The sequence below is a fragment of the Ammospiza nelsoni genome, chromosome 10 (assembly GCF_027579445.1).
Source record: "Ammospiza nelsoni isolate bAmmNel1 chromosome 10, bAmmNel1.pri, whole genome shotgun sequence".
NCBI lineage: Eukaryota > Metazoa > Chordata > Aves > Passeriformes > Passerellidae > Ammospiza > Ammospiza nelsoni.
The window spans coordinates 17137452-17149746 of record NC_080642.1 but is presented as its reverse complement, the minus strand read 5'-3'; the positions used below and the strand labels follow the sequence as shown (position 1 = coordinate 17149746).

General features: G+C 44.1%; 1 protein-coding gene across 1 annotated transcript; it reads left to right on the top strand.

The window, feature by feature from the left end:
• The first annotated feature begins 3727 nt into the window (after nt 1-3727).
• Nucleotides 3728-6898, top strand: KCNE4 (potassium voltage-gated channel subfamily E regulatory subunit 4). The gene is made up of 2 exons (XM_059479655.1): nt 3728-3907; nt 4326-6898. Exon 2 carries the CDS (start codon nt 4352-4354, stop codon nt 4841-4843), a length of 492 nt encoding a protein of 163 aa, XP_059335638.1. The 5' UTR covers nt 3728-3907; nt 4326-4351; the 3' UTR covers nt 4844-6898.
• Nucleotides 6899-12295: the final 5397 nt, after the last annotated feature.

Below are 12295 nucleotides of genomic sequence, written 5' to 3'. Positions count from 1 at the left end.
CATCTCAGCATGGCACGTCCTTAAATGCAAGACCAGATCAGGACCACGAAGATCTATTTTATCATGTCTTCCTTTATGGTGTCAAAAGCAGCTCCAACTTTAATTGAAGTAATATATGCGAGGGAAATATATTGATCATCTGTTTGATCACCATTGGTTGGCTGTCCTTTGCCAAATGTAGTGTCTGGAAGGTGTAAATCAAAAATAATACTTACATGGCAAAACTCTCCCTTCCTTTTTCCCCTAGCAGAAAATTATCAAACATTTACTTCCGTTAAATGTGGGTGTTCAGGAAGGAAAAAACCCAACTCCTCTGTGCTTCCTGTTTCTCTTTTCTTTTTTCAGATGATAACTCAAAAAGCACATACTTGGGTGCTCTTTAGAGTGGTACTGTCAGCAAACACTCATCAAACAGGCTCAGCTCCCCACAGGAGCTGGCCCTTTAACAGTTGTTTGGTGTCTTTATTCCCATTAACTCACTAACTGGGGCAAGAAAGATAAATGCAGCATCAGAGCACGGGCTATGCCCGTAATGAAGGGTTAGGCATATATTTTCCATGGCAGCCTGCAGAGTCATCTGGGTCTCTAAGGAGGTTTCATGTTGTCTTCATAATAGATTCTGTCTTTGTTCAGTTTTCTGACTGTCCTCACATTTTTATTTGGAGAAAGGGCTCACATTATATGATCCCTTAAGCCATGTTGTGAATTCCTGCCCCGTGGGATGCCTCGAGCCTCAACGTTTGCGTCCTTTGGTGACGGAGGTTGCTGCCACAAAAGGCTCTCTAGGAGACAGGGACCTTGAGAAAAAAAATCTGGCATCAACAACTATGTTGTGACCTTTTCATTGTTGGAGTGCCTGGCTGTTGCTCTGCTTTATTGGCCTGAATGTTTTCCAAAGGGGGAATATGGAAGGTGGTAGTAACAGCACAAGGATTGTTCTTAAACTTTGTAGCATTGTTTGGGATGGGTGCAAAGAAAGTGGAGAGGAACATGTGAGAGGCAATTGCTGAAAGCACAAGAGATGTGTAGGTGAAATTTCAGGGGAAATTCTCTGAAGTTTGGGGAAAAGAATTGATCTGAAAGGAAGAAAGAAAGAAACATCAAAAAAGAAGTAGCTAGTAAGCTTAACTTTAAAATAAGTTATTTTAAATTAGGCAAGCTTTTTGCTGTGATCAATGGTTTTACAATATCATTTGCAGCAAATACAATTTTGAAACACAAAATTAAAGCTCCAGTTTTAAATTTTGTAGATCTTGTGTTTAGACAGAAATATAGTTTCTACAGGGTACAGCTTGAGAAAGCTGACTGATGGCATCAGTAAGCAAGTGGCATATGTTTTTCAGGTGATAATTCCCCAGTGTCTTTCTATCCCTCCTCTTCATGTCTATAGAAGGCTCAGGAATTCCTTGCAGGCCTTTTTAAAATAAAACTGTTTTTAAGAACCATGGACTAACAGATGGAGAAGAACTGCCACCAACTAGCCAAAGTAAACATAGTTGCAAAGAGTTTTCATCAATAACTCTGCAGAATTATGCAACTCAGTCGTTTTTCAGTTAAACTTTTGGGGAATTGCATAAATCTATGGATGTCCCTGAGCAGTGTTCCTGTGTTCCAGTTGGGTGCTCCAGTTCTTCATGATAATTTGGTACAAAGTCTCACCTACATGAAGAGCACAAGGGTTTGGGGAAAATAAAGGGGTCTGTTTGCACATGCAGGTGCCTACAGAAGAGCTGCTCTGCCCCTGCTCAGCTGGGAGCCCTGGGCTGTCTGTGCCCCTGGGCGTGCCTTTGTGTCCAGGTGAGTGCTGACACTGGTGACAGGCTTTAGCTGGTCTTGTTCCCAGGATCAAGCAACTCCCAGGAGGGTTTCATGGGCTGAGAGAAAGGATTTCTCCATGTACTGAACCAATTTTCATTGGTCCAACAATGCAAGGCTCTTTCTCACAAGTCTGTGAAAGTCCTGCATGAGAAGGCGTTGCTAAAATCTGACACGTTGTCTTTAATTTTTCAACCCCCAAATTTCCAGAGCTGAATGGGGAGGGCAGATATCACACGGAGCTGAGAAAGTTGTGAAGTAAATATTCCCTAGAGTTAGCTAGAAAATCCAGATACTTGCTCTGGGTCCTGCTTTAGCCTACAGTTGATGTGCTCTTGTTGCCTGCTCGGTAATTTGTCGGGAACAGGGAGGAAGAATCCAGACTTGGCAGGCTGGCGCTGCAGACAGATTTTGTCAGATGAAATCCCAGCAGACATTAGTCCAACATCAACAGCTCCTGAGCTATCGCATGGGAATGCACAGGGAGATAAAACCAACATCCTAAGGGGAGGATCCTCTATTTTAAGGTGCAGAGAGGGCAATCTGGCTAATGTAATTTTTTCCTTTCTTTCTGCAGTCGTTCAGAGAAATGATGGAAAATGCTGGTTCCAAACACAGATGCCATCCTGTCTTTTCTCGAATGCTCAACTACATCTAAAGTTGCTTAACTTCTCTCTCTTGCCTTTTCTTACATGTGAAGAGAAGTTAATCCTATCTGCCTTTACCTCAGAGGGATTGTGAGGGCAGAGTTTGGAAAAGAATTTGCTGTCTATGCAAAGAATCCACAAGTGACTGCAGGGAAAAAAACCCCAGACCTACGTTGGGAAACTCCAGCACCAGTCCAGTGCTTTCTGGAAGTGGAGTGTTCTGTTACATAAACATCCTTGAAGCTTTGCAGAAGGGGTGACATTCACATGTGGGCCCTGACTAATTGGGCTTTGTGTGTGAGGAACGGGGATGGAGAGGATAAGGAAATGAAATCCCTAAGGTGCAAGCTGGGCCTCCTTCTTCCCATGGCCTGGGCTGTTGCTTACGTGTTGGAAGGGGGTCTCAGAGCCTCCTGTGCCACTGCTCTGAGGACTGGGAACTCTGTGGGCCCTGCAGCCCAGGCTGCACCCACACTCCCCAGTGGGCTGCGAGGTGTCCTGCTCTGCCCAGCAGCCTGCAGCAGCGCCTCAGAGAGCTTCCCCCTGCCCAGCCACTGCTGAGGCCCCTTTGTGTTAAATCACCATTAACTCAGTGGCCATGGCCTCTGTTTAGGCACAATATCCCGCTCACAGCTTTAGCTCTTAGCTGCTTCTAGGGAGGCAAAATGCAGCTGCAAACCTCAGGAGCTCCGAGTTGCTCCCTGGAGGAGTCTGCACCCTTCCAGTGATGCCCTGGAGAACATAGATCCCACAGTTGCTGCTTTGATGCCCAAAGTTAGGCAGCACCAGCACCCATCCACCCAAAACTCACTCCAGACTCAGGGCCCAGCTCTCCCCAGCCCCTCACCTTGTGGCAAAGTGGGGCTGCAGTGTGAGTTGAAAGTCACCGCTTTGTTCTGCACACACTTTCCAAAGCTTTGTCACTAGTCCTGACCAAAGAAAATAACTTGGTTCCTCCTCTGTCTCTTTAGAGAAGTCTCTGTATAGCAGACATGTAAATAACTTGTAGTGTCTGATATAAAATCCACAAGTATATTTTTCTGTATGTTATGACAAACACAGAATAACAATCTGCAGGTTTTCCATTCTGTGTAGCAGCTATCAGGGTAAGAGGTCAGATTTAGCAACTGGGACATTAAAGGAGCAGATTCACAGGCTGAAAGAGCCAGTGTGGAACTGGTTAGGAAAGAGTAAATTCTGAATTCCCAACTCTTTTTCTTTTCACAGCTGTTAAGAGTTCAGTGGGTTGAACTGCAATCCTTCAAGTTCATCTGTTGACTCCAACACAAAACTATTATAAACTGTGCCTCTAAAACACGTGATGAAACATTTCTTGAGAGCTATTTATTCCAACTGCAGCAGAGGAAAGTTTTCAGAACACCCGGCATTTGGTGGAGGAAAGGTCTCTTGAGCTTTGCAACAGGAGGAATTATTTGCATACTGGCGTAAGTTGCTTTTTGATTATTTTTTTTTCCTGCATCACTGAACAAAATAATACTTCTAACTTTCCCCCACCGTGGAAACGTGATCAAATAGCACAAAAGTATGTTCAAGTGCCTAGCAGAGAATTTCTATATATTTTTCTTTTTTTTCCATCATATGGATTGGGGTTTTATAATTCAGTATTGAATTTGATGTTTTGTGTTTTCTTTCCTTTAATGTTTTCTGTATCTGAATAAGAGTTCATTCACTTACAGAGTGAATGCAGAGGTATAATAGACTGAGAGATTGAGTCAGGTGTGGGGTTTGCAAGCTTACAATTACAAGGGATAAGGAAGAGTTTGGGGTAACTTTTTCCAGGTGTTTCTTTTACACTTTTGCTCTGAAGTTTGATCTTACACATCCACTTACATTCTCCTCTAGGCTTTAGCTCTGGTAAAGCTCTTTCCATGCTGAAGATGGACCATGCAAACGTGACCCAAGCTATGCTTGATGCCGAATCCCCCAGCACAGAGAAGAACAACAGCAACGAGTATTTTTACATCCTGATTGTCATGTCCTTCTACGGGATCTTCCTGATAGGAATAATGCTTGGCTACATGAAATCCAAAAGAAAGGAGAAGTCATCCCATTTGCTTCTGCTCTACAAAGACGAGGAGAGGGAGTGGGGGGAGGCTGTGAAGCCTGTGCCGACGGTGGCGGGGCTGAGGGCCGTGCAGCTCCCCGTGATGCTGAACATGCTGCAGGAGAGCGTGGTGCCCTCCCTGTCCTGCGCCATCTGCTCCATGGAGGGCAGCAGCGTCAGCTCCGAGTCCTCCTCCCCAGACGTGCACTTCACCATCCAGGAGGAAGTGCTGGATGCTGAGCTGGGGGAAGTGTCAGAAACGCCGCTCAACGAGAGCAGCGAGGGCTCTGTGGAAAACCTCCACAAGAACTCCTAGCACTCGCAGGGCTCCCCTGGTCAGTGCCAAAGCGTGAGTGGAGCTCCCACCCAGAACTCGTGGCTCTGCTTTTCTGCTCTCCAATGAACTCTGAACAGGTATCTGTGCTCCTGGGCCCAAGGTGCTCCTGAGAGCTGGCAGGACAAGGAAGCAGTGGGACCTGACTTCAAAGTGTGACTTGCACATAAAAGGGTTGCTTAATTTTAATTTTTCCATTATTATTTCTTACTACGAAAGCTAAGAACATGGTGAATATATATGTATTTTCTAACGAGGTAAATATTACTGGCATGTCTCTGCATATTTCAGAATTCTGTAAATATCTGGGAAGTGTTTGGGGAAGTTTCCCTCATGCAATTGCCTGGTTCTTAAAGATGATGGGTAATGCTCATTCACACAAAGCTGTGATGGAGTAGAAATACTCTTACTATGTTTTTCTTATGACAAACCACAGCCAGCAGCACATTTGCTCAATGAGGCCTCAAAACCTGAAAATTTGTTGATGCTGTACTTGAAGGGAGATTGCAGCATGGCTGGAGACTGGCTTTAGGTACAGAAAGACTGAAAGACAAGGCAAGAAAAAAGAGGCACTGAGTTCCTGTGCAGTTTGCAGAGCCTGGCTCCAGACCCATGACACTCCTCTGTGTTTTTGCTGAAGTTATTCATGAACTGGCTGGGTCAGGTTCACCACCTTCTGCTGCAATCCAGCCTGTGACTCAGTTACTAACAGGAAAGGTGGTTTTGTTTTTTGCTTTTGTATTTTTAAAGATGTGTACATATGGTCACTAAAGGCAAAGATCTGTAAGTTAATGGAGAGGTTAAAAGATCTTTGTTACAGGCTGTGAGATGCAGAAAGGCTCCAGCAGATGCTGCTCTGTTACACCCCCTTGAAAAAGAGGTGGAATTCTGGATGGAATTTAACGTAGCAAGGGTGAATTCCTGGCCCCACTGAAGTCAGCAGCTGAGTCAGGGACCAGCACAAGGTTTTGTGCTTCTCTGTCGGAGTAAAATTCTCAGTTTGAGGTCAGTAAAATTGTACCCATTTATATCATTAAGCAATCTAGACTTTCTGCTCTGTTTAAGCCAGTGTAGGTAAGCATTGTGTTACATCTTTTTTTTTTAATCAGCTCTCTTAATGTGACACATGCATTTTTATAAAGCTGTTAGTAACTAGTTTTTAAAACAACCACAGACTTCCCCTTCCCCCTGTTTAATGGTACTGTGACATTTTTCAAATGCTCATGAAATTTGTTGCTAAATTATTGCACTTTTACAAGAAGTAAAAATTAATACAAAGAAGAATATTGATATTTCAATCATACCTTATATTTTATAATAACTTATTAGAGTGTTTTGATTAGTTTCGAAGCATGAGGGCTGAAGAGCCTGAGTCCAAAGCATTGCACAGCAAAATATTTGCAAAATGTCTCCACGTATTTCCTGCACTAAAATAGCTCTGTGATTTATCCACTGGCATTAGAGCTTGAGAGACAGCTCGAAAAACATGAATGCAGAAGGGCAGAGATGAACTGCAGCCAGAGTGTGCAGTGCTGCTGGGGCTGGGGAGGGCTCGGAGGGTTAATGGATGCAGGATCAGGGATGTCTGTCTGTCTGTCTGTCTGTCTGTCTGTCTGAGCACAGCAGAACAAAGGCTCCATTGTGCTCCAAAGGGCTGATGGGGCAGACTGAAGGCAGCGGGAGATTTTCCATCAGCTTCACTGAACTTTGGATCAGACCATATAAAGCTTTTTGGTAGATTTACTCTAAAAGGGGCTGTTTTAAGTTTGAAAGGAGCCAAATTAAAGTTTGGCACTTTGCCTGGAATCACTTGAATCCTGAAACTTTCCAAATGAGACCGACATGTACAAGTTGTCACATTTTCCATTGCTTTCTCCTTCGTCCTTTACTTTTGGTATAAATGTATTTGTATCTGTAAAAAACTGATGTATATAATTCCTAACATCAAGTTGTATATAATTGTCTCATGTATTTAAAGTTTATTGTTTCTACTGGCACTAATTTTATTTAAATAAAGAAACACATTTCCTGGAAAAATCTTCATGTTAGTTCACTATGTCAAATAGATTTCCAGTAACGAGACTGGGCACAATTCCTGCAGGATCCTGTTCTTAGCCTCTTTTTGAAATGATTCCTTGAGCTGTACAGTCCTGCAGCATTCTGGGCTGGCTGCAGGGCTGGGCCAGGTGTTCCCAATCCACCTTGGGTCCCTGTTGGCAGCACGCTCAGGGTGTCAGTGTGTGCCAACAGGGATCCCCTTCTGCCAAGACCTGGGGAGGCACTGGGCAGGCTGCAAAACTGCTATGGAAACTTGTGTTGCCTATTCAGCCTCTGGAGATGTCTGTATTTGGAGTTTCAGAGTTAGATTTGCAGTGTAGCAAATTGAGTGGGCTGGGGTTGAGGTTATGGGCGAGTATCTGACACAGATCTCTGATCCCACTGGATTTCCACTAGCTTTGTCACAAGCTTCGGCCCTGGGTCTCACTGCTGCTCAGTCATTCCCAGTATTACACAGAGAGGAGGTTTTCAGAATCTGCCTCCCTGAGATAAATGATAAATGTTTAGACGCAACTTTAAATTTCCCTAAATCTGTTGAGTTACAGGTACAGATCCACCAGCTCTGGTTAAGACCTGCTTGCATGGGGTAGTTTGAGGCTGTTTCAAAAATCAGATTGCTAAAAAGTTACATCTGCTCACTTTCCCACAAAACAGGCTCCCTATTAAGTAATTCTGGGGGCCTGGTCACAGGCTGCTGTGGCCCTGAAGCTGCCCACAGCAAGGCTGTGTTTGCCTGCAGCCCTGCCCTGTCCTGGGACACACAGGTGGCCTGGGATCAGTCCCAAACATCTCCCATTTACCCACTGCTGCCTCGGCCTTCAGGGCTTCCATTGCCACAGCAATGAATCAAGGAACTTCTGACAGCACTGGAGATAAGGAGGAAAACCAGAACCAAGTGTAAACTACAGCTCTGCTGCATGGATCAGAAAGGTAACTTGTTCCAGCAGTTTCTTGTATTTCAGTATTTGCCTTTGTCCTAAGGGGCTTGTCTTTGTCCAAATCAGTATTTTGATGACATCAGGGGGGAAAACAATCTCTTTTGGCTATAAAAGTTGCCTGTGCAAGTGAAAGCAATGATGTCTTGAAGACAGCCCAGTGACCTTAGACTGCCAGGTAGCTATTATTCCAAAGTAAAAGAAGTGTTGTTAATCTTCAAAAGCTACAGACAGAAGGAAAAAAAATGCTCTCATTAATCTTGTTTCAAAATCCTTTTGACTACTAAGGAGTAAAAGGTAATAATATTGTTTTTTTCCGAAATGAATGACATTTCCAGTGTGCTTCAGTAACAGAGTTAAGTTAGATTCAGAGCTAATAGGTCTTGTCTTGAAGGCGATGATAATTGACTGTAATTTGACTGAATGGAGGTGATTTTTTTAACTAATGCATTCTTCTTTAAAAGAACAGCAATTATGTTCCCGTTTCTTGGCAGTGCCATACCTCATACATTTGCTGCAGTAGTTAACACATACCCCCTTGGACAGAAAAGGAGAAGATGGCCACATGTGGCTGTGTCCATGGGCTGGCTGCAGGACCTACTGTGAATAAAAATGCTCAGAGATGCTCAAAGTGAGCAGCACAGAATAGTTGGATTTGCCAGGTGCAATTGTGGCAAAGCTGGGCCATGGTCTCCCTGTGTGTGTTGACTTACCATGGTCATGTTATAATCTTTTAGAACTTGTCCTAGTGGGAAGATGATTTCCCCCTCAGTTAACAGTTGGATCTAAGAGGTAAAAAAGTTGGTAAAATTGTTTAGGCTATTGGTTTCCATGCACTGATTATATTTGCCTCTGTGTATTTGGTTGATTTACTTCTGTATTTTTTCAATTTTCACACATCTCTGCAGGTCCTGCTGTGTACAGCCAAAATTAGCTGCACCTTCTTGGTGTTTGGACACTTCTGTAACCAGCTCAACCAGGCAAGAAAATGGAAAATAATAAAAAAATCAATGTGCACCACTTTTTCAAAGTTTAATTTGGTTTGGGTTGCCTAGGGTTCTAGTTTGTGTTAGGTCAGGTTAGACTGAGGCTTTTGCCACACAAATAAGTGATTAGAAAGGATAATAAAGGCAATTGGATGATGCATTACAGACTGTGTTCCCAGCTCTATCCCTCAGTAATCTCTTCAACTGGCCCATGCTTCTCTTGATTACTTTATAAAGCTACTTATATTGCTGTCTGTGAATATATGAGATGTTTCTGACAGATATCAAAGGCTTGTGAATTTTAGATGAAAGATATGGTAAAAATACAAAACCCATGCCCACTTAGGAACAACAAATGTTTTTTGCCCTCCTTAACACTGCTAGATGCAACAGTAGCCACTGGCAACAAATGCTGATTTCTAGTACTTGGAATTTTCAGCTCATCCCTTCTCAGGAGCTGTGTAACAGGGTTTTGTGCTTTGTTGAGAGCTGGAGAGCAGGGCAGTAGTTCTGGGATATGGGAGACTAAATTCAGTTCTCCCTTCAGCTCAAGGTTCACTGTGGCACTCTGGAAAATTACTTGCTTTGGCCAAGACTCCCTTTTATAAACTTTAAAAGAGAGCACACCTTCCCTGCCTAAGGCTGATGTGAAGATAACTACACTGAGAACTTCAGAGTGCTGAGCTCTGACGGAAAGTGAGAAAAGGCAGAAGAGTTGTTTGTCCTTAGAGGAGGAACCAATTAAAGAATTTCCTCTGGTGTGAACTCCAGCTATTTGGATGGAACTATCTAATGTATGAGGCCCTGCAACTTACCTACGAATGCTGGCCTGGAGCAGGGTGCTGTGGGGCTGCTCCCCAGCCCAGCCCTCCCTGGGACAGCTGTGTCTCATCCCAGCAATGCAAACATCAGCTAAACACTGCAGGTGAGAGGATGTGAGACAGACAAGTGGTTCTGAATTCCACCCTAGCCAATGCACAAAAGCTCACTCTTTCCTTCTCCTCAGGAGGAAATATAAACTGTGTACCTCTAAAGATGTACATCCCCCTTCTCCTTCCCCAGGTCAGGATAAACTGATTGAACAAGTTTTCCTGTAGGAGAAGAGAGGGGAAGAGAAAAACCAAACCTGCTCCTATTTTTCAACAATAGGTATGGAGTGACACAGCAGCACACAGGCTGCCCTTGAACACAGCACAGGAGAACCCCTTAACTGAAGAGCCATCCCATTGTTTTCCCTACAAACACCTGATGCTACAAAAGAACCCATTTCAGCAGCCACTGAGTGTCAGTGATTGCTCCCCAGGCTGCAAGCCCTGTGCTGTGCCTGTATTGGCAAACAGGGAACACTCCTGGCAGAAACACAGAGCAGTTCTGGCTCTGCTGAAAGCCCAAGCACCACTGGGACATTTCTCCAGGTCTGAATTTCTTCACTCATCACCGCATGAGAGTGCTGCAGAAATCTGGGGGATGTGCATGGAGTGCATATGTGTTAATTTTCATCAGCTGCACAGGATTTACACCAAAAGGATGCTGTTTACACCAAAAGGATGCTGCTTGCTTTGGTTACAAGGGTGAGTGTTATCTAAGAAATGACCCTGAGGCCAGTGGGGATGTGGTGGTAGCACCTACCCATGTTTACTGAAAACAGCTCCTTGTGCCCCCACTGGAGGAAACAGAACCAGGAGCCCTGTCACATTCTGTTTCTCAGGGTCTATCTGCTCAGTGTTAAGCATAATTAACTTCAGTCATATCTAATTAGCTGCTCTTTGGCCAGGAGGTGTATCTCAGATGGATGCTCACTGTAAAGACTTTTTTCTCCTGTATTCATCAAGAATTCAAGAGCAGATTGAAATAATCATGCAGCTCACTTCTGCAGAGAGGTGCAAATGCCTGCTGAAAGGGCTGACCTTCACCATGCTGCAGTGGCAAGCAAAATGCTGCCTTAGAGGTGGCTGCTCAAGGCTTTTATGGCTTCAGGTGATCTGTCAGTACTTTACTTACTGTTTGTGTAGGCATTTACACAGTGCATTATGCGTTAGTTTCATTACAAAATTCATGAAGAGCATTCGATAGATCCCAAGTTTTCTTCTGTCAGTAAAAAGAGTTTTTTCCACAACTTTTCTTCCATGACCTTTAGTTTGTCATGTGAAGTGCTATCATCAGGAACAGCAAGAATATTATATTCACGTGGAAAGAAGAGTACAAAACATTCATATAGAATAGACAGTACTTTGGGACTAAACGTGTCCTGTATAGGAATATTTGTGAGATACATGTGAAACAGGGAAATATCAGAAACCCAGGAGCTGAGGGTAATAGCACTAGACTTTTTGAGTCCTTTATTTATTTATGATGTCTAGACTGACAATGATTTTCCCTCATTTTTCTGTTGAGAGCTGTGTCAGTTTGAACTGGGAGAGCCCAATAATTGTACTTATATCTGTATGTGTGCTCTTGATGTGCCTATTTTTTCTCCCTTTCCTACCATTTTTCTAAAGGACCATAGCCCAGGGAAATTATTTTTTCAGGCCTATCCTTGCCTTCTTTTTCTTTACTGCATGAAAGACATAGCTTAAGGCACTTAAGTCAGGTTGAACCTGATTTTTTTCTATTCCTTGGCACTCTTTAATGCTGACTGCTGCCTCTCTTTTGAGCAGTGTAGTACGTGCTTTCCTACCAGCTCCACACTCTGACATATGGTTACCATCAACTTTATAGGGGCCTGGAAGCACAAGGGATTGTGCTCATTGCTCCTGTTATGAAGTGGGGCACAGAGTTTGTAACTCCTGCTGTGGGTCACCAGTTCAAATGCAAGCCCAGGACAGGACTGGCCAGCCTTGGTGTGGGGACTTGGTGGCCTTTGTGAGGCTGGTTCCCTCAGCACAATGAAGGAAGACATTTGAAGATGAAGAGGAGATATTTATGCTTCATTCTGCACAAGCAGCAGCAGCTCTGTAAACTGTGTGATCTGAGGTAGATGCTGGTGAGGAATGGTGGAGCCTTCTCCCCAAGACCTCCAAGGCATTCCTAGCAGGGGCAGTGATGGTCACTGACACTCCCCAGCTGGTACCTGCTCACTAAAGCACAGTCCCAGCTGGCATTGCTCACAAAAGGCTCCTGGGCCACCAGGATGGGAGGCAGAGAGGTCAGCAGCCCCTTTCTTACACTGATAGTGATGTTGGAAGGTGGACTTTCTCACAGATGTTACACTCAAAGTGGCAGCAAGGTGTGGTGAGGGGAGGGACAGGTTCCAGGCAGGGTTTGGGGACATAACCCTATGTGCCGCCCAACCCCTGCAAGCCAGGAATTTGTCTTTCTCTACCTTTCACATTGTTTTTTTCCCCTTTTTGTTCCCTCTGGGCTCTGGAAACATGCATTTTATTGCTACACAGCAACTTCCCTGAACTCTATCTGGAAGATTAATGGTTTATTGAAGAACAGGCAGGATTTAGATT